General features: G+C 41.9%; 1 protein-coding gene across 3 annotated transcripts in view; it reads left to right on the forward strand.

The window, feature by feature from the left end:
• Positions 1-9553: 9553 nt before the first annotated feature.
• ZDHHC21 (zinc finger DHHC-type palmitoyltransferase 21) overlaps positions 9554-21051 on the forward strand; it is a 63627-nt gene continuing 52129 nt past the window's right edge. For 2 of the 3 annotated variants that reach the window (XM_034774496.1, XM_034774498.1), the window contains exons 1-4: positions 9554-9654; positions 14331-14532; positions 17317-17415; positions 20795-20906. In XM_034774496.1, coding sequence (XP_034630387.1) covers positions 14379-14532; positions 17317-17415; positions 20795-20906 — 365 coding nt within the window. In that variant the 5' untranslated portion in view covers positions 9554-9654; positions 14331-14378. Of the gene's footprint in view, positions 9655-13655; positions 13714-14330; positions 14533-17316; positions 17416-20794; positions 20907-21051 lie in introns of all 3 variants that reach the window. The other variant, XM_034774497.1, reaches the window with a different exon arrangement.

Below are 21051 nucleotides of genomic sequence, written 5' to 3' on the forward strand. Positions count from 1 at the left end.
CTGGTCTGAGTGGCACAGTAAGGGGGCTGGGGGGTTGGATGGGGCGGAGGTTCGGGGGGGGCAGTCACGGGCAGGGAGAAGGGGGGGTTAGATGAGTCAGGGGTTGGGGGGGCAGTCAGGAGACAGGCAGCGGTTGGATAGGCATGGGAGTCCCGGAGGTTTGTCAGGGGACAGGTAAGGGGTGGGGTCCTAGGGGGGAAGTTGGGGGAAGGTCTCAGGAGGGGGCAGTTGGGGACAAGGAGAAAGGAGGCTTAGATAGGGGGTGGGATCCTGGGGGGCAGTTAGGGGCAGTGGTCTCAGGAGGGGGTGATCAGGGGACAGGGAGCAGGAGGGGTTGGGGTTTCTGTGGGGGGCAGTCTGAGGGAGTGGATGGGGGCAGGGTGGGGCTACCCTCCCTCCCTGTGGAGTGTCCTATTTTTTGAATGTTAAAATATGGTATCCCTACCAGTGCAGCTCTTCATTCACTGCAGCATGAGGTCTCTGCTACCTCACTCCCTCCCCCCTCTTTCTTATTGATAGTGGCCAAGGGAATGCTGGGAAATGTAGTTCTTTCCCTGCTCCAGGGCTGGCTCTATAGGCAGAGAGCTAACCAAGGAACTACAGCTCCCAGGGCCGCCTGTTGGTTCTCAGCTCCCATGCTGGATCCCTGCCGCCCCTGAAAGTGGGCTGCCCCAAGCACGTGCTTGCTTTGCTGGTGCCTAGAGCTGCCCCTGATTTTATGGTTTCCCATGTTCTCTCTGAGTGCTCGACTATGCCTTCTATCCCCAGCCCTGTTTTTTCATTACTCCACACACTGTATACATGTGGGAGACCTAAGCAAAGAGTAAATTCCCAGTTTTTTGGTGATCAGGGAACACTTCTGCACCCCTTTAACTTGCCTTGCAACATTGTAGCTGTGCAACTCTCATTAGTGTTCATTTTAAACCAAGTTCAGGGAAAAAAGTTATTCCCTCAAAATAAAAAAAACATCAGTGTTCCCAACCTTCTCCCCCACTGTCAGGCAAAATTATGAGAAAACAGAGAATGTCATCAAGCCATTGTTACAGTGTCGTTAACTCTCACAATGTTATTGTGAATCTGACAGTAATTAGTATTTTTTCTTAAAGCCCCAGCTCCTGGAGTCTTGTGGATATATGAGAATCTCAGCTTTCATTTTTTTTAAAACTGTCTAGTCCTCCTGGCTAAAGAAAAATCAAGAAGATGTGACTCCAGTGCATCTTAAAGGCTCAAAAACAAGAAGGCAAATAAAAAGAACCCCAATCTTTTTCTCTAACTCATAATTTTGTGTGGCCCGACTCATGATATTTTAATGTAACTTTTGGGTTAGCAATACTGAGGATGTGCACTGTACTTGTTGGGCCATAGAGTGAAGTGCCTACATCCCAATCTTGCAAGTCCTCTGTGTGCAAAAGTACCATTGAAGTCAAAGGGAGTTCAGCATGTGGACAGTTTTCAGGATTGGGTCCTTGGTGTGAATTTGCACCACTTAAAAGTAGGTGCAAAGAGATAATGACAGCTGTAGTAACTGCTAATTAGATTAGTGCTATAGTTTTTTGGGTGAATGTTTAATTAACCCAGCAGAGGTCAGTTGCATGTAATTAGCACTATATTCTGCAATATCAAGAATGTGTTAATTGGATCAGATTTCAGAGTCTTTAAAAATTCTATATTAAGAGCAAGTTATGCCCAGATGCTAACAGGACTTTGCTCTATGAAAGAGGACAAGTGTACATGGGCATAAAGAGCCCTTAGCAACTTCCATTGAATCATATTTGAAATTTGTAAATATTTCAGAAGTTCTCCATTCTATTTTAATTTGTGACCATTTGAACTGTGGACAACATACCTAAAAATAAATAAATGAGTGGAGCTTCTGGTTATTTTAATTGCCTTTAGGAAAACACTATCTTATATAGAGACTATTTTCTTAGTTGAGAATTTAATAATCAAATGCATTAACAACAGTGTTATGTCAAACACTAGCCCATAATCCTCTTTTCTCGCAAAATTATATTGATACCTAAATTCTGCCTCGCCTACTACAAAGCTAATGAAATCTGATGTTGCATGCAGTATTTTGTGCTGGCTTTGTGTTTGCTCTTATTTAGGTTCTTTTAACAATCCATTGTCATGATAAACCATCTACTGATGCAGAACCATTGTAACATCAGCTAACACCAATACCTTTCCAACCTGGCTGCTCGGAGGAAGAGCGGCAGCATAATGAAAGAGAAAGGATAGCAGACGGTCACATTTGAACACAAGATCATTTTCTCTAGGGTGGTGGTTACTGTATGTGTTCTGGTTGGACCAAAATTGACTTCAATTTAACAAAAGTCTCCAGCTGCATTCCTTGCAATAACAGCTCAGGGCACCGCCTGAGATTGAAGCTCAATTGTGCTAGGTGCTATACATACATAGAAAGAGAGAAACCCTGCTGCAAAGATCTTACAATCCAAGCTAATGACAAAATGTACCAGGTAAAGACAAAATATGAACTAGCACACTGTTCAAACTCACCCTATTCTCCTCCGTGAAAGTGTTTGGGTTTAATAGGCTCATCTGTACTTAATTAGAGCCCAACTAGCAATACCTCCCTGAATTGCCTTTGAACCCTGCTGAAAATTAACCCCCCCAAACTCCAGGCTTTCCACTGGCCTGGCATAGCCCTCCTTCTCCAGATTCCAAAGGTCAGCAGGCTTTCATATTTTCTCCATCAGGCAGCCAAAGTTCTGTACGTTCCATCCCAGGGGTATTTCCTCTCGTTTTCCTCATAACCCCTAGCTCCTGGGTCAGAGAGAGGGAGAATTCTACGGGATCCTTTCTTTTCTTCACCTTCAACGTCTCCACTGTTAAAATAAAATCATCATCCATATCTGTGTATGACATCGTGACATCACATGCCATGGTGACCAACAGGTCTTCATGCCCATGAAAATGTCAAACCCCATTTCTAGCATCTGATGTCACAAATGAAAGCCTCCTTGGTGCATCAAGAATGTGAATCCAGAACATGGCACTTTGTGTCCTGAGGAATTTGGCTACCAGTCTAATCATAGACCATCAGGGTTGGAAGGGTCCTCAGGAGGTCATCTAGTCCAACTCCCTGCTCAAAGTAGGACCAATCCCCAGACAGATTTTTGCCCCAGATCTCTAAATAGCCCCCTCAAGGATTGAACTCACAACCCTGGGTTTAGCAGGCCAATCCTCAAACCACTGAGCTATATGTTAATGAAGTTTGCAAAGCAACCAGGAAAGGGGTTGATAACACAGAATTTCAATCAGAATTTAGCAGGATCCAGGAAGAGGAGGATGGTGCTTATATGCAGCAGATTTCCCTGTCCTTGCGAAGGGAGTGATTTCTGTGCACAGAGTCCATTCTGCACAAGGATCATTGGGGTATGACTGGGCCTAGATTTAATATTGGAATCTATCCTCATGAAGCAGAGAACTTGTAGGCAGTAAGAATCATGGGAGTCATAATGCAATCCTCTCTCTTGCATATGACCTCCATAAGAGAGCATCAGCTGCTACTGCACATGGCATGATTTTAGCATGCTGATTTAATATTTACAGAGTGCCAATAAAAATTTTATGATGACAGCTGGTGGCTCCTGTAGTAATTTATAAATAACAACAGCAACACCACAACACAGACATTAGGGAACTCCAAGAAGGGTTCTGCACTACTGTGCAATATTCTGAAACCACAGAAATGAGCTGTTTCTGCTTTGCAGGTTTTTCCGTAATCATTGCAAAATACATTACTGATGAACTAATCCATGCTGGTCTGCTGCACAGTTCCAAACGGGCAGGGAAAGATGTGTGCAACAAAGCCAATATTACTTTAAGATACAGCTCCACTTTAGAGACTATGTAAAAAGGGGGTTCCATATCTATTTATTGTTTCTCAATGACATACACAACATATCTGTTTAGTTTTCAGGTAAAAACATTGGGAGTGGGACACAGGGTGTGTTTCTAACTCTGATCCCTGAAAATTCAATTTGGAAATGGAAAATTAGGCTGGGTTCTTTCTGGTTCATGCATCACCAGCCAAAGATTCTGCAACTAGAACTTAGTTACAGTTCTGCTGATGAGCAAGCCAGAATACACTACAGCTCACTCTCCCAAAGAGCTGTGTTTGTTCTGCAGGACTAAAATGAGCAAATCTTAGTAAAAACTTATTTTAGTAAATAAAATTAGCAGAGCTGATGGAAGAGAAAGCAGAACTATTGAGTAAGAAGGGGGCATTTTACATAGTCATTTTCAGACTAGAACAATACTCCAGTGTTTGCTCAGGAAAAGGGAAAATCTTTTTGCCATCATCTCATATGTATTTTCACTAACTTCAGCCAGCCTTTTTTTCCCCAGCAGAGAGAATGTCTCCATTTGTCTTGCATTTTTATTCCCCAAATCCTCTTTCTCCTTTTCTGTCCTTGGGTCGTTATGCAGCTGTCATGAACTCTCCGCCATGTCTGTTGTACATGGAAGTGCCTTACACATTGGCCTTTTGCCATGAGGCTATTTTTCATAGCCAGCTTTGTAGGCTCTTTCACACATGTGCCCATCCTCTATTCACCCCCGTGTTGTACCGTAAATCAGATCCTTTTCAGTATTGCCTGGTTTTACAGAAATGTACAGGCTGCTTGTTAATGTTTCCACTGTCATTGAAATAGGCTGCACTGGGTCACCATATAACCCCTAATCCCAGCTAAGACAATATGCTTACATCAAAGCAACATTGACTTGGTACATTAGAAAATATCCTGAACAATATGACCGACAATCTTGAGCAAATTAGGATGAGTGGTCACCTTATCTTGCAATAAAGTCTTGATGAAAGCTTGAAATCCTTCTGAATTCTAATTCATCTTTACTTCTCAGATATTCTCTTTTTGGCATATACATGTCAACAACTATGATCAAGTTTAAAGAGGTATGTGTCCTCAATGTTTAGTGTTGTTAAAGAAGAGCTTCCTGTAAAAGAGATGGTCATTATATTATTCTTCAGGCTGCCCATTCATCCATTATTATGTGGGATCTGTGCTTTAGGGCAAGAATAAGACCAATTTAGATTGGGAATCCTGCCACTCAAACAGATGGGGATGACTCTAGATAGCCAAAAGATCATGCATGTGCATCAGCTATGGGTGTTCAAGGCATGATTCCCAGATGGGAATGCTGAAACTGCTGTCCATTACGAGCTGCCTGTGGCAATTAGCCATCACTAATCCATCTCTGGACAGAATTAACTTTTAAAAATAAAAATTTCCTCCCCCAATCTCATAAGGGAATCCTTTGTTCAATTCATCAAGCCCAATATGCTGGCCAGAGATATAGATTGAGGCACTGAGTTTATCCATGGTGGCGCCATCTCACTGTAAAATCACAGAGAGTGACTTTGTGGAGGCAAAGGGAGAGATACAGACTTAGCTTATTTTTTTAATTTGGAAATGTATACACATTTCAAGGTACTACTGACGTTTAATGTGGGGGAGGATCAATTTAAGATTTAAATCAGTATTAGGGAAATAGCATTTCAGCAAAATCTGGACAAAAGAGGTCTCTTCAGGTTTTTCTATTTCCCTCTTTGCCCCATTTTTTGTGAGTAAAGCTCATTCTAAAGTCATCAGAAAAGTGACAATATAAAAATGTCTTACTTTGCTTGTCTTATTAAAAAAATCATGTTTATGTGCCTGTTTGAACTCCAGAACCAAGATAACTGTTGAAGAGCAAGTTAAGTTCTATTCTTTCTTATGCACCATAAAGGAAATTGTCAGCTATTGAAATCACAGAATCATTATTCCAGGTTTCAGAGTAGCAGCCGTGTTAGTCTGTATCCGCAAAAAGAACAGGAGTACTTGTGGCACCTTAGAGACTAAGGATGCTATATGCATCCGAAGAAGTGGGCTGTAGCCCACGAAAGCTTATACTCTAATAAATTTGTTAGTCTCTAAGATGCCACAAGTACTCCTGTTCTTTTTGCAGAATCATTATTACTGCTGCTGATGTAAGACACCAATACAACACACAGTACATATCTTGCATGCTGCATTTGAATGAGTTAGACCCTGTTCCTCCACTGAGTGCCCTGTGGACCCCTGTGCCAGCCCAGACCAGAGGCTTGCTGTCTTCAACTGGGGTCTGCACTAGAGTCAACTGTAAGCTCAGGGTCTTAAACTGTATGTTTTTGGGGAAAGAACCATGTCTCGCTATTTGTTTGCAACATGAATGTATGCTTAGTGTATTACATCAACAACAACAACAACAACAACAATAAGCTTATTTTCCACATCAAGAATGCTGGTAGTTGGAATATTAATCTTTAAACCTGCAACCTGAGCAAACTTAATATGGAAGCCAGAGAGAAGATGAATATAGAATCACCAGTGTGAATTGAACAAGAGTACCTGTGGCACTTTAGAGACTAACAAATTTATTAGAGCATAAGCTTTTGTGGGCTACAGCCCACTTCTTCAGATGCATATAGAGTGAAACATATATTGAGGCGATATATATACATACATACAGAGAGCATGAACAGGTGGGAGTTGTCTTACCGACTCTGAGAGGCCAATTAAGTAAGAGGAAAAAAAAAACTTTTGAAGTGATAATCAAGATAGCTGAGTACAGACAGTTTGATAAGAAGTGTGAGAATACTTACAAGGGGAGATAGATTCAATGTTTGTAATGGCTCAGCCATTCCCAGTCCTTATTCAATCCTGAGTTGATTGTATCTAGTTTGCATATCAATTCCAGCTCAGCAGTCTCTAGTTGGAGTCTGTTTTTGAAGTTTTTCTGTTGTAAGATAGCCACCCGCAGGTCTGTCATTGAATGGCCAGACAGGTTAAAGTGTTCTCCCACTGGTTTTTGAGTATTATGATTCCTGATGTCAGATTTGTGCCCATTAATTCTTTTGCGTAGACAGGGCCGGCTCTAGCTTTTTTGCTGCCCCAATTAGCAAAAAAAAGCGCCGCCCCCGATCCCCCCGCTGAGCGCCGCGCCGCCCCCCCCGCCGAGCGCCGGAGCCCGCCCCCCCCGTGCCGAGCGCCGCTGGAACCCCCTTCTGGCGCCGCACCCCTACCGAGCGCCGCGCGCCGGAACCCCCCCGAGCGCCGAGCCCCGCGCTGCCCCCCCCCCCCAGCCCCGCGCCGCCGGAGCCCCCCCCCCCCCCACGGAATGCCACGCCGTGCTCCCCCCGCTCCCCCTACCAGGTGCCGCCCCAAGCATGTGCTTGGGTGCCTGGTGCCTGGAGCCGGCCCTGTGCGTAGAGACTGTCCGGTTTGGCCTATGTACATGGCAGAGGGGCATTGCTGGCACATGATGGCATATATCACATTGGTAGATGTGCAGGTGAATGAGCCCCTGGTGGTATGGCTGATGTGATTAGACCCTATGATGATGTCACTTGAATAGCTATGTGGACAGAGTTGGCATCAGGCTTTGTTACAAGGATAGGTTCCTGGGTCAGTGTTTTTGTTCAGTGATGTGTGGTTGCTGGTGAGTATTTGCTTTAGGCTGGGGGGTTGTCTGTAAGCGAGGACAGGTCTGTCGGTCTCCCAAGATCTGTGAGAGTAAAGGATCATCTTTCAGGATAGGTTGTAGATCTCTGATGATGCTCTGGAGAAGTTTTAATTGGGGGCTGAAGGTGACAGCTAGTGGTGTTCTGTTATTTTCTTTGTTGGGCCTGTCTTTAGAAGGTGACTTCTGGGTACTCGTCTGGCTCTGTCAATCTGTTTTTTCACTTCTGTAGGTGGGTATTGTAGTTTTAAGAATGCTTGATAGAGATCTTGTAGGTGCTTGTCTCTATCTGAGGGATTGGAGCAAATGCGGTTATATCTTAGAGCTTGGCTGTAGACAATGGATCGTGTGGTATGTCCTGGATGGAAGCTGGAGGCATGTAGGTAAGTGTAGCGGTCAGTAGGTTTCCGGTATAGGGTGGTATTGATGTGACCATCGCTTATTAGCACAGTAGTGCTCAGGAAATGGACCGCTTGTGTGGACTGATCTAGGCTGAGGTTGATGGTGGGATGGAAATTATTGAAATCATGGTGGAATTCCTCAAGGGCTTCTTTTCCATGGGTCCAGATGATGAAGATGTCATCAATGTAGCGCAAGTAGAGTAGGGGCGTTAGGGGACAAGAGCTAAGGAAGCGTTGTTCTAAGTCAGCGATAAAAATGTTGGCATACTGTGGGGCCATGGGGGTACCCATAGCAGTGCCGCTGACTTGAAGGTATATATTGTCCCCAAATGTGAAATAGTTGTGGGTGAGGACAAAGTCAAAAAGTTCAGCCTAGATACAATCAACTCAGGATTGAATAAGGACTGGGAATGGCTGAGCCATTACAAACATTGAATCTATCTCCCCTTGTAAGTATTCTCACACTTCTTATCAAACTGTCTGTACTGAGCTATCTTGATTATCACTTCAAAAAAAATTTTTTTTTCTCTTAATTGGCCTCTCAGAGTTGGTAAGACAATTCCCACCTGTTCATGCTCTCTGTATTTGTGTATATCTATATCTCCTCAATATATGTTTCACTCTATATGCATCCGAAAAAGTGGGCTGTAGCCCACGAAAGCTTATGCTCTAATAAATTTGTTAGTCTCTAAAGTGCCACAAGTACTCTTGTTCTTTTTGCGGATACAGACTAACACGCCTGCTACTCTGAAACCTGTCAGTGTGAATTGGTATGTGTTATTAATTCAAATGTTGGTTAAAACTTTTTTCTGTTCTACCTTAAGTAGCAGATCTTATTTATCAATCATATCGGTAATGTGTCTATCATGACAATTAAAAAAGATATTCCTTGTTGTCCATGAATAAACACATTTCTCCACTCCTCCCACAAGAGGAATGCGATGAATACAAGCAGAGGTATTCAAGAGAGAAAGAGGACATTTCTGCATGCATCGATTTCATGTGGGAGTGCATGTACCGCAAGCCTTAAGTAAGACTATTCCTGCTCCTCATGATTTTAAAGGTCTCACATTCTTAAAGCCTCAACTCCGGGAGTCAAGTGATTACATGAAAACCTCAGCTTTCATTTCAAAGTGGTTAGTTTACAGTCCTCACAATTGCAGAGAAAAGATTTAAACTGCCACCTGAACGTACCCAAATGGCTCAAAAGGCAGAAAGCAAATAAAAAAGAAACCCAACTTTATTATTTGTCTGAATTTTGTGATTTTTTTTTAAGCCAGTCTTATTTGGGGGAGGCCTGAGCCAAACGCCTTTGGAATGCTCAGGGTTGGCAACGCTGCGAGTGGAACGTCTGACTCTGATATTTATCACCGGGGTTTGCCCTAAATATCACGCCACTGTTGTGCCCTGCTCCAGCTGCCACGCCCGGGTCTGCCGCAGCTGAGGCCAGGGAAGGGCGAGCGGCCGAAGGGAGCGCGCGCGGGGCCGGGGCGGGAGTAGAACGCACTCAGCCGCGAGCACGGTACGCGCCCGCCCTCGGTGCGGTTGGCCGCTGCGCTGAGCGTGTCCCTACTCCGCCAACCGCCATCCGTGCGCGCATGCGTAGAACCCTGCGGAAGCGGAAGGTGGTGAAAGCCGGCGGAGAGAGAGAGTCTGCGGCCGGCGGTTAGGTGAGCGCGAGAGCGGTCGGAGTGTCTCCTGCTGGGGCGGATCAACCCCCCTCGTACCGGTCAGTTCTGCCTCGGGCGAGGAGGGGGCGCTGTGGGGATCCCTGGAGGATTCTGCGAGGGGGGCAAAGTGGGGCTGGTGGGGGGAGCGTGTGAGTGGGGGAAGTAAAATGGATCCCCCCCCCCAACCAAGATTACTATCAAATTACTAAACAGTTAGAGGTTATTGGAATCATGGGCAATAAGTAACCTGGATTTCTAAAACATAAACGTTGCCAGACACTCTTGATTGGTTTCTTTAAAATAAAATTGCAAATAAGGCATCTTTTAAAAAGTGGAAGTCAGATCTTAGTGAAGTAGATAGAAAGGAGCATAAACACTGCCAAAGTAAGTGTACAAATGTAATAAGAAAAGCCAAAAAGGAGTTTGAAGAACAGCTAGCCAAAAACTCAGAAGGTAATAACAAAATGTTTTTAAAGTACATCAGAAGCAGGAAGCCTGCGAAGCAACCAGTAGGGCCCCTGGACGATGGAGTTACAAAAGGAGCACTTAAAGTCATTGCGGAGAAACTAAATGAATTCTTTGCTTCAGTCTTCACGGCTGAGGATGTTGGGGAGATTCCCAAACCTGAGCCATCCTTTGTAGGTGACAAATCTGAGGAATTGTCACACATTGAACTGTCACTAGAGGAGGTTTTGGAATTAATTGATAAACTTAACAGTAACAGGTCACCGGGACCAGATGGCATTCACCCAAGAGTTTTGAAAGAACTTAAATGTGAAACTGTGGAACTATTAACTATGGTTTGTAACCTGTCCTTCAAATCAGCTTCTGGAAGATATCTAATGTAATGCCAATATTTAAAAAGGACTCTAGAGGTGATCTTGGCAATTACAGACCAGTAAGTCTAACGTCAGTACTGGGCAAATTAGTTGAAACAAAGAATAAAATTGTCAGATGCATAGAAGAACATAAATTGTTGGGCAAAAGTCAACATGGTATCTGTAAAGGGAATTCATATCTTACTAATCTATTAGAGTTCTTCAAAGGGGTCAACAAACGTGGACAAGGGGGATCCAGTGAACATGGTATACTTAGATTTCCAGAAAGCCTTTGACAAGATCCCTCACCAAACGCTCTTATGTAAATTAAGTTGTCATGGGATAAGAGGGAAGATCCTTTCATGAACTGAGAACTGGTTAAAAGACAGGGAACAAAGGGTCGGAATAAATGGTAAATTTTCAGAATGGAGAGGGGTAACTAGTGATGTTCCCCAAGGGTCAGTCCTAGTACCAATCTTATTCAACTTATTCATAAATGATTTGGAGAAAGGGGTAAACAGTGAGGTGGCAAAGTTTGCAGATGTTACTAAACTGCTCAAGATAGTTAAGACCAAAGCAGACTGTGAAGAACTTCAAAAAGATCTCACAAAACTAAATGATTGGGCAACAAAATGGCAAATGAAATTTAATGTGGATAAATGTAAAGTAAATCACATTGGAAAAAATAATCCTAACTATACATCCAATAATGATGGGGGCTAATTTAGCTACAACTAATCAGGAAATATATCTTGGAGTCATTGTGGATAGTTCTCTGAAGATGTTCGCGCAGTGTGCAGCAGCAGTCAAAAAAGCAAACAGGATGTTAGGAATCATTCAGAAAGGGATACAGAATAAGATGGAGAATATCTTATTCCCCTTATATAAATCCGTGGTACGCCCACATCTTGAATACTGCATACAAATGTAGTCTCATCTCAAAAAAAGATATACTGGCATTAGAAATGGTTCAGAGAAGGGCAACTAAAATGATTAGGGGTTTGGAACGGGTCCCATATGAGGAGAGATTAGAGGCTAGGACTTTTCAGCTTGGAAAAGGGGGGATATGATAGAGGTATATAAAATCATGAGTGGTGTGGAGAAAGTGAATAAGGAAAAGTTATTACTTGTTGCCATAATATAAGTACTAGGGGCCACCAAATGAAATTAGTGGGCAGCAGGTTTAAAACAAGTAAAAGGAAGTTCTTCTTCACACAGTACAGTCAACCTGTGGAACTCCTTGCTTGAGGAGGTTGTGAAGGCTAGGACTGTAACAGGGTTTAAAAGAGAACTAGATAAATTCATGGAGGTTAAGTCCATTAATGGCTATTAGCCAGGATGGGAAAGGAATGGTGTCCCTAGCCTCTGTTTGTCAGAGGGTGGAAATGGATGGTAGGAGAAAGATCACTTGATCATTACCTGTTAGGTTCACTCCCTCTAGGACACCTGGCATTGGTCACTTTTGGTAGACAGGGTACTGGGCTGGATGGACCTTTAGTCTGACACAGTATGGCCATTCTTATGTTCCATCTTATTTAAAAATGTAATTCCAAGTGCCTTGAATGGGAATACTGTTGTGGATTGAAAACTGCTAGAAATAATAAACAAACGGTTCTGATAAATGGCAGCACGTAGAATAGAGATGGAAATATGTCAAGTGGCTTTTTTCAGTCTGGCCTTGATTAATGATCTGGAAAAAGAAGAAAAGACGTTAATGAAATTTATGAATAATGCTAAATTGAGTTGTGAATGCCAGCAAGGACAAGACAAACAATGGAAAAGAACCTAGATGTAGAGGTATTGGAGACATGGGTGGAAAACAACAAAATGAGACTGAAGATGGAAAAAATGCAAATCAATAGATATGGAGGGTAATCTGAAACACACTTGCTTGGAGCTGGAAAACCTAGGAAATAATAAATCTGAAGAACTAATGATGATGGACAGCAAATTGGACATGAATGTAGTGTAATGTGACAGCAATGAAGTCTATTGCAATATTAAGCTGTTTATGCAATGGCATCCTCTCAGTGAATATAGCGGTAGTAAACTTTGTCTATATAGTTCTGATGCAACCACATATAAAATTTTGTTTTCAGTACTGGATCGTATTCAAGGAAAAGAAAAAAGAATGAACATGAGTTTATAAAAGATTAGCATTTTAAATATGTGTAGCTTGTCTGAGAGACCTAAAAGGGTAAAAATACTGAAATACCTTGCTAGACACTGAGGGGGGATAGAAATTGAGGAAATCTGTGAAAAACATCATGACAGTGAAATGAATTGGGCTCTGCAGTGCTTGAAGCCCCGTCACTTGGGACTTTAACATTAGATTACAAAAAAACACTCAAAAACAGGTGTTAGGTAAACATTTCTGCTTTAGTAATGAGATGGAAAAAGAGATCATCCAATCCACTTTGGATTTCTACAGTTCTGATATGTATAAAATAACTGGCTTACAAATGTCATTGAAACTCTTTATCTCCCATTTCCCCATAAACTACAATATAACCTCATCTCTTCACCCTGCCAAAAAGAGAAGCTTGAATAAAAGGATGGCTTTTAGGGCATTATGTAAATCAGAAGATTGGGATTTTGCCCAACTGACATGGGGAGTGAGTTCTAGGATGAGGGAGTCTCTCTCTCTCTTAGGTCTGGTCTACACTACCGGGTGTGTGTGTATGTGTGAATTGATCTAAGTTACGCAACTTCAGTTACGTACTTAGCTATACTTACCATGGTGTCTTCACTGCAGTGTGTTGACGGGAGACCCTTGCGCTTCTCGTTGAGGTGAAGTACCAGAGTCAACACTAGAGCGATCGGTGGTTGATTTATTTGTCTATACTAGACACAATAAATTGACCCCTGCTAGATCGATTGCTGCCCATCCATCCGGCTGGTAGTGTAGACAAACCCTTAGATTTCAGGAGCTTTGCAGTAGAGGGAGGAAGGAAGTGAGAGGAAGGGAAGGCACTCTTGTCCTCCTCTCAATAGCTCCTTCACCTCCAAAAAAAAAAATAAAAACCTGCAATCACTGTTCTGGCAAGTGACCTGCGGGATGATTTCACAAGGGTTGTGATTGTGTTGTAAATCATTAATATGATGGGAATTAGGGTGAGCAAAGGGGCTAGGAGATCACATTGTGACTGACCTATTTGCCATATAAATAATTTTTGGCATGATGCTGTGACCCCTTTTAGCGGGAAAAATGTTTATGAAAGTGCAATTTCTTCCACTTTCAGCATTTGAAAAAGAGGATACATGATCAGTGAAGAGCTTCAACAGCAGATTGCTTCAGAAGTATGTGAGGATTTAATTTTCAAATAGATTGAATATAAATAATCTTTCAAAATTTGGGTGGCATAGTAGGATGGAATGAGACATAAGTAGGTAAAGAGAACCTTGTGTGCTATTTGTGATAGCCAACTAGATGGATGTGGGGCTTAGTTTTAAAAGAAAGAGAGAAAAAAATCAACGTTCTTTTTTATGTTAACCAACCCCTATGCTGTTTCTGCTGAGTTTTCCTAAAATCATTGGTTGGCTGATTATCTTTATAAATGCACCTATTTTCACTTGCATTTGAAGTCCTCTTCAGGTTTTATATCTTTTGTCTCTTCACTCATCTTTATGGTAAAAGTTAAGCAATAGACAATGAGATATTTACAGTGAAAAAGAAACCATAAGTGTATATCCCATGGTAGTGCATGAACTCTGTGTATGAGGCTTCGAAACATTTAGAAACTTGCACCTGGTTTCCAAATCTGTGCACATGAACCAAATAACAGTTACGCTACTGGAAGTACAGGGAACATTTTACCAGTATTTATTAACTTTCTAATAACCACCGGTGAAGCTTTCATGTTACTACTTCAACTTACTGGGTGGGGGGTTGTTCTTGTTTTTCTTTTTTTTTTTAGGATCATTGTTTTTTCCCTGCGTGGCAAGCTGCCTTCAGATAATGTACAATGGGACTACAAATTCATTTTGTGATTGACCCGCAGGGGTGGTGCTGCATGGGCATGATTATCTTCGTCTGGCTTTACAACACACTCTTTATTCCCCAAATTATCCTCTTTCCTCACTATGAAGAGGGACATACTTCAGCTGCAGCGATATTGTGTAAGTTGCATTGAGCCCAATCTCTCTCTCCTAGCTAGTTTAAAAACAAAAAAAACAAAACAAAAAAAAGGTACCTGTGGGCAATAGAACCTACTCTGACCTATATAGTATCAAGTTCCAGAATTCCAGGGAAGAAGGAGAGCAAGCCAACAAAAATTGGTCTTAATGCTGATTCTTAAAAATCCAACTTCCTCCTTATTTTTGAAATATAATAAATCTGAAATAGCGTATTTTGGTATTACTTTAGATTAAAGCCCTAACTACAGACAGGGACATGCTAACTATATTGGGCTTTGACACACGCATTTGACACAGTTCAGTATGTCCATATATCTGCGTTTTTTCCCAACACAGCATGTCTGAATCCTGTGGCCAGTCTGTACCTAGTAATCTGCATGAGTGTATATCAGTATCAGGAAAAGCTGAGCAGGTATACAATATATCCCATATTCGCATCAGCAGCTGATGCTGGGACAGGGGATTGTGAGTGTATTTGGGTATATTTTCACTGCAGTTAAGTTTTCTACACTTGAGCTACTCCTCTCAAGTTAGCCTTGCGCTGGTGAGAGCAGCTACACTTTGAAATAACATTCAAGCTGCTGCATACACAGTGGCACAGCACTCACTCCTGTGTGGTACTTAAGACTTCAGGGGCACATCTAGGGTTGCCAACCCTCCAGGATTGATCTGGAGTCTCCCAGAATCAGCATTGATCTCCCGGTGACTATTGAAAGCAGTCCAAGAGATTTTAATAGGATATTTTAAGAAAATGACATTGTCGTGTGTGTGGGAGGGGACTAGGGGGAGAGTCTGGAATAGCTTCAGTCAGAGTTGGCAACCCTAGGCACATCCCATAGTTCTTTGCAGTGCAGTAAGCTGAGCTATTCTATGAATTATTTCCCAGTGAATTGTAGGAGAATTTCCCTGTCCCATCTGGGGACATGGTGGAATTGTGGGAAGACATTGGAGGACTAGCAGCAGTCAGGTGGAGCTAGCCTGTGTCAACACTGCAGAGTGGTCATATTAGCAGTTAATGAGTTGTGCTAACTCAGGTTGGCTATATGAGGAGCCAGGGATGGGGAAGAGATGGGACTTGGACAGTGACAGGTTGGAGGGGAGGGGGCAGAAGAGGTCAAGCTTTGAGGGGAGAGGAGTATAGGAAGAAAAGTCTGTGTCCACTAAAGCACACTCCCCTCAAAAGACTGGAATGAAACCCAGGATTCCAGAATTTCACTGTTCCTCTGAAATCAACACACATCTGTGGAAACCCACTGGCAAAGTGATTCATCCCCCTCTAATGCAGGCCCACGGAGAGAATGACAACCTATTTCTGCTCTCAGTTGCTCCAGTGCCAGACCTCTGCAAGGTGGAGATAAAGGCTCCAACCCTGCCAATGAGCCATATGATGTCAATATGATGGCACACAAGGAGATTTTTTTTTTCAATTAATTGTTTTAAAAACCTAGGAAATCACACACAACTATTTTAAAAGCATTAAGGTTGCAAAGCCAAGTACTCAAAAGCAACTCAGAATTAAGGTTGTCTATGCAACCTTGATTCAGTCCCCTGTGTGTATGAATTATAATATAACTTTTTAAGTATATGATCAGATATGATTGTTTCCACTCCAGCCTCATTGAATGCCCATGATGGGTTGTGTAAGGAGGCTGTGGGCTGTAGGAACCCGGCTTCATTTGATGCAGAAATTTGAAGGTGTGTAGTGAATGAAGCAGGGGACTGCAGGAAGTGAAAAAATGGTCTCGTGGTTTAAGGCAGTAGAATGCTGCCCTGGATAACTGTATTATATCCCTCTTTCTGTCACAGAATTCCTGTGTGATGCTAGGTGAGTCACTAAATGTGTGTTCCTTTTTTTTTTTTTGGTGCCTGACTTGAGGCCCTGGAATCTGATTTGCAGAAGTGCTGAACACTCACAGCTGCAACTGAAGTAAATGGAAGTTGTGCTTTATAATGCTATATAATGCTAAGTACTGTCCTCTGAAAAATCAGGTCCTAGGTGTCTCAGTTTGGACACCCAAAATTAGTGGATACTTTTGACCTTAATTGCTCTCTATCTCAGTCCCCCATCTGTAAAATGGGTATAATACCCCTTTATCTCACCGGTGTTGTGAAAATAAATTAATCTTTGTGATGCACTTCTATGCCATAATGATGAGCACCATTAGAAAAACTGATGAGGAAGCTAATAATTCTGGCTTTGGAGCAGTGTTTGAATAGCGTGCAGTAAATGAGACATGCGCCCGCATATTGAACAAGAAGGAGAAAACAAAATATTGCTACTCATTCAGTGAGCACTGTTCATTTTGTGTGTTGAATGAGGCAGCAGTCCTGTGGAAAAAATTGTATGCAATCATGTAATTAAAGGCTATCATAATGCATATGTACAAAGAGCCCAATTAGATGTGCATAGGCAACCTTAATTGTGGTATTTCCTAACTTTTGTGTGTTTGACTTTGCAATCTTAATATGTTCTTTTAAGGTTGTTTTTTATGTGTAATATATGTATGAAATGTTTATATGCATAAATGGAATGGTGGTTTACATGTGTTAATTAAGCAACGTTAGTTTAAATCAGATTTACTTTTCAAATATGCCAATTATTGCAGCTTCTTTTTTTCTGCAATTTTCTGTTGTCTTGCCTCATTCCTATAAAGTAATCTTTTGCTGTGCTGGAACTGATTAAAATGTGACACATTAAGGCATGCAGTCTTTGGCCAAAGATACACTTGATGTAATATTCTGAATACTTATGTATTTATTTTTCAGGCTACTACTTAGTCTCATTGTTTTGTATAGTTTCGTTATTGAGAGCCTCCATAGCTGATCCAGGAAAACTACCTGAAAGGCCAAAGATACCACTCACAGGTACTATATTGCAAGATGTTTCTAAATAATACAATGTTGGTTGCTTAGCATAATCTCTAATATTAGTTTTAATAGCTGTTGGAAGCTTACTACCCTTGTTTGCAACCACTCCCTTGAAAACCAAACCGGGTTTGGTAAATCTAGTGTAGGTGCTGTTGTGATAGAGGTGAGCAAGGTCCTACGCTGTGTTGCAAGGGCATGTGATCGAGATGGCCAGTGTGTTGGATATCACTGACTGCTCTGAATAGTTAAGGTTCCTGAACAGTACCAAAGTAGCTGTCTGTGCTACTCCATCAATCTGCATAGCCCATTTGCAGGAAGGGATACTACTCCTTGGTGATGTAGGCCTTAGTGGATCATTACGGGAGATTTTTGGACATCAATATCAACTAGTTTGGAAAAATGCATGTGATGATTTAAAAAAAAACATAACTCTTTTTTTCCCCCAGAGGCCAAAGTGGAGCTCTTCTCTCTAGTAATATGACACTAACGGTGTTGTGGCATTAATGTTGGTGGAATATATGGCCCCACAGAGCTAAAGGTGTTAACTTGACCCTGAAACTGTCCAACATTAAGCAGGTTTAACCCCGGTTTGGTGTACAGAGACCTTTGTCTGCTTAGTACTATGGCAAACTCACCATTAAAAATGCTTTAAAAAATTTTATTAAAGAAAAAGAAGGACAAACAGTTAAAGCATTTGAAATGTGAAGTATTAAGTAAGGCTGTCATTTTAACAAAATTTCTTATTCCATTTTACTTTGGCTGTGGAGAGATTTTAGAAGGAAAAAACCCCTTTTTTGTCAATCTCTTAAATGGTACTAAAGACGTTAATAAGATCCTTTTGGGAGAAAAGAAAAGAAGTTAGTTGAGATGGGCTAGAGCTGCTGTTGCTGAAGTCTGATCCCGTTTCCTAGAAAACAAAACAAGACAAATACACAAAAGGGGAGAGATAAAAAGAGCAAAGATGGCGCTTCAGTCTCTGGTGTTGACTCTCACTTGCAACCTCACTGCTGAAGAAACACAGGCATGGCACATGGTTTTATCAGCAACTCTGAGATCTAGCAAACTTGTTCTACCATTGGTCTGTTTAGGGCATTGCTTTCAGCTCCCTCTTTCTGGTCACAGGCTTGCAAAATATACGGTCTTGGCTGGCTAAGCTGGACTCTTATTAGACAGAAATTAAAATAAGAGAGATAGGAAAGAGAAGAAACAAAATGGGGAAGGAAAAGGACACATTGGGGGAGGCAGGGTGGCAAAGTCTCACATCCCAGGTGGTATTCCAGTTTTAATTGGAGGTGGTGATGTCATCTGGATCCCTCTCTAAAGGCCTAGTCAGATTAGGATGTATTTCAGGATTAGGTAGAAATTTCTGGGGTCCCAGAATATGATGGAAACGGCAGGCAATGATGGTGAAGCTTGCTCGTTCCCTTTCTCTGCCTCAGGGTACTGTTGCTCATGCTCCTGGATCTGCTGTTCCTGACTGGTAAGGGCTGCCACTTCGTCTCCGGGTTTGGGCTCTCCTGGTTGTCAGAGGTCTTGTCATTGTCTTGTCTCCAAGAGCTCTGCTGCTGTCTAGTTCCATGTTTAGCTTGTTGGTGGGATCTTTGCTAAATATCACATCCAGTTTCTCGTGGAATGGATAAGTAGTCTATCTGGCACTGGACTTGCAGGTTCCTATCTTTGGTGTCCTGGTATGTTCGCTTTAAGTCTTAGCATTTCTGCTGGCATTGGGCTTCCAACCTCTAAATGCCATGCTTCCCAATTGAGCCTGTACCACCATCACCACCCCTTTCCTTAGTGAGAGGAAGGCATAGTTGTTCTTTGCCCAGGCAGCATGCTGAGACATTGCAGTCATTTCCATCAACTGAGAGGCTGGTTCGTTCTCCATGCCTCATTCATTTAGTGAGCTCTGCGGATACTGCTGACAAGTGGGCAATTAGGGACAATTGTGATCATGTTTTTGCATCTAGTCCCATTAGTGACAGGACTGACACCAAAAAATCATATTTAAGCTTCACTTCAGCACTGTGGTATTGTGCAGGTTGATATGGTGAGATACGTTTTTTGCTTAGAGTAACTTATATTTGAAAACTAGCTTCGGGTGTTTCTGAACCTCCTGTTAACAGTAGCTGTCTTATTAAAGAGTGACACCTTTGTGACACTGACTTTATGGGAACAGATTGTAAATCAGTTTCCATCTGGCATTATTACTAGTTTAGTGATCTTGGGTATTGGGCTTCTGTACTACCAGTGTGCAAATGTCATTTTTCTGCAAAATGGGAAAGCTGGGAGCTGCCAGCAGGAGGCTCAAGAAGTGTCAAATTGGATTTTAAAATTTGTTCCATACATCATTTATTATAGTGAAAAGCATTTCCTCATGTAAACTTTCAGAATGCATTGCAATGAAAACTGGTGTTGCTTTCCTTTTATAAGTTTTGATTTTTCTCAGATTAAAAATAAAAAAGATGATGGCACTTGTTACAAATAGGAATCCTAGCACTTTTACTGCACTCCTTTAAAAAAAAAATTAAGTAAAATACATTTTAAATGATTGACAGCACTAAGGTCTCAGTGTGTTTTCATCCTAGAAACAATGTGATCTTCACCAGCTTTCTGAGGCCTAAATTTTCAGAAGTGTCCACTGGTTTTAGATACCCAACTTGAGGCAAATAATATCTGTATTTTCAGAAATGCCTAGCAATGTTAGCTCATGTTAACTTCAGCTGGAGTTGTGGGAGCTCAGTACCTCTGAAAATCAGTCCCTAGGTATCTCAAGTTTAGCTCCCAAACTTAGTGGACACCGTCTCTGTCCTCCGGGTCCCCATCTGTAAAATTCCTACTTGTTGGATGTTATGATGTTTGTTTAATGTTGAAAGCACTTTGAGATCCTGAGGTGGAAGACCTTTCAGAAATCTATTTTGTATTTTATTATTTTACTGGTCAATTCTTTTGGATTGAGCTGGGGATGGCAGTGGGATTTGATACTCTGGCTGAGCTTTAGAGCTAACACTGTTGGTGACGTGTGCTAGAAAAAAAGCAATCCAAGTGGAACAGAATAGTTTTAGAAACACAAAAATTCTTTATTTCCCAGTTCCTGCCTTGTTCCTAGCCAGGAGTTTCATGTTGTATTGGTGACTCTTAAAAATAGTAGGGAGAGATGGGGATTAGGAGTAAAAATCAGCCCACAATGGTAGAGGTATGCCAACCATCCTAGAGCAGTTGAGAGAAGAGTCGGGGAGAGGTTCTTACAGGCTGATTTCTGTAGGAAGAATATATTTTTTCCAGAAGCTCAAGCATGTGTAACTGGTGAGATCTGAAAACTAGTGGCTCTTCAGCAGACATTCATTTTTATTTAACCTGGTTTCAATTTTCTCTCTAGAACGAGAATTTTGGGAACTATGTAATAAATGTAATATGATGAGACCAAAGCGATCCCATCACTGCAGTCGCTGTGGACACTGTGTTAGAAGGATGGATCACCACTGTCCGTGGTAAGACTGGATCCATTGATTCAATAAGTTCTTGCTGCACAGAAAATTTCCTTATTTACTGTTTGTTTAAATTGCAGTTTTTGATTGTTCAGGGTACTTTTACTACAGTACAATTTTACTACAGTACAATTTTATTGAAGCATTC

Source organism: Trachemys scripta, chromosome 6 (genome assembly GCF_013100865.1).
Source record: "Trachemys scripta elegans isolate TJP31775 chromosome 6, CAS_Tse_1.0, whole genome shotgun sequence".
Taxonomy (NCBI): Eukaryota; Metazoa; Chordata; order Testudines; family Emydidae; genus Trachemys; species Trachemys scripta.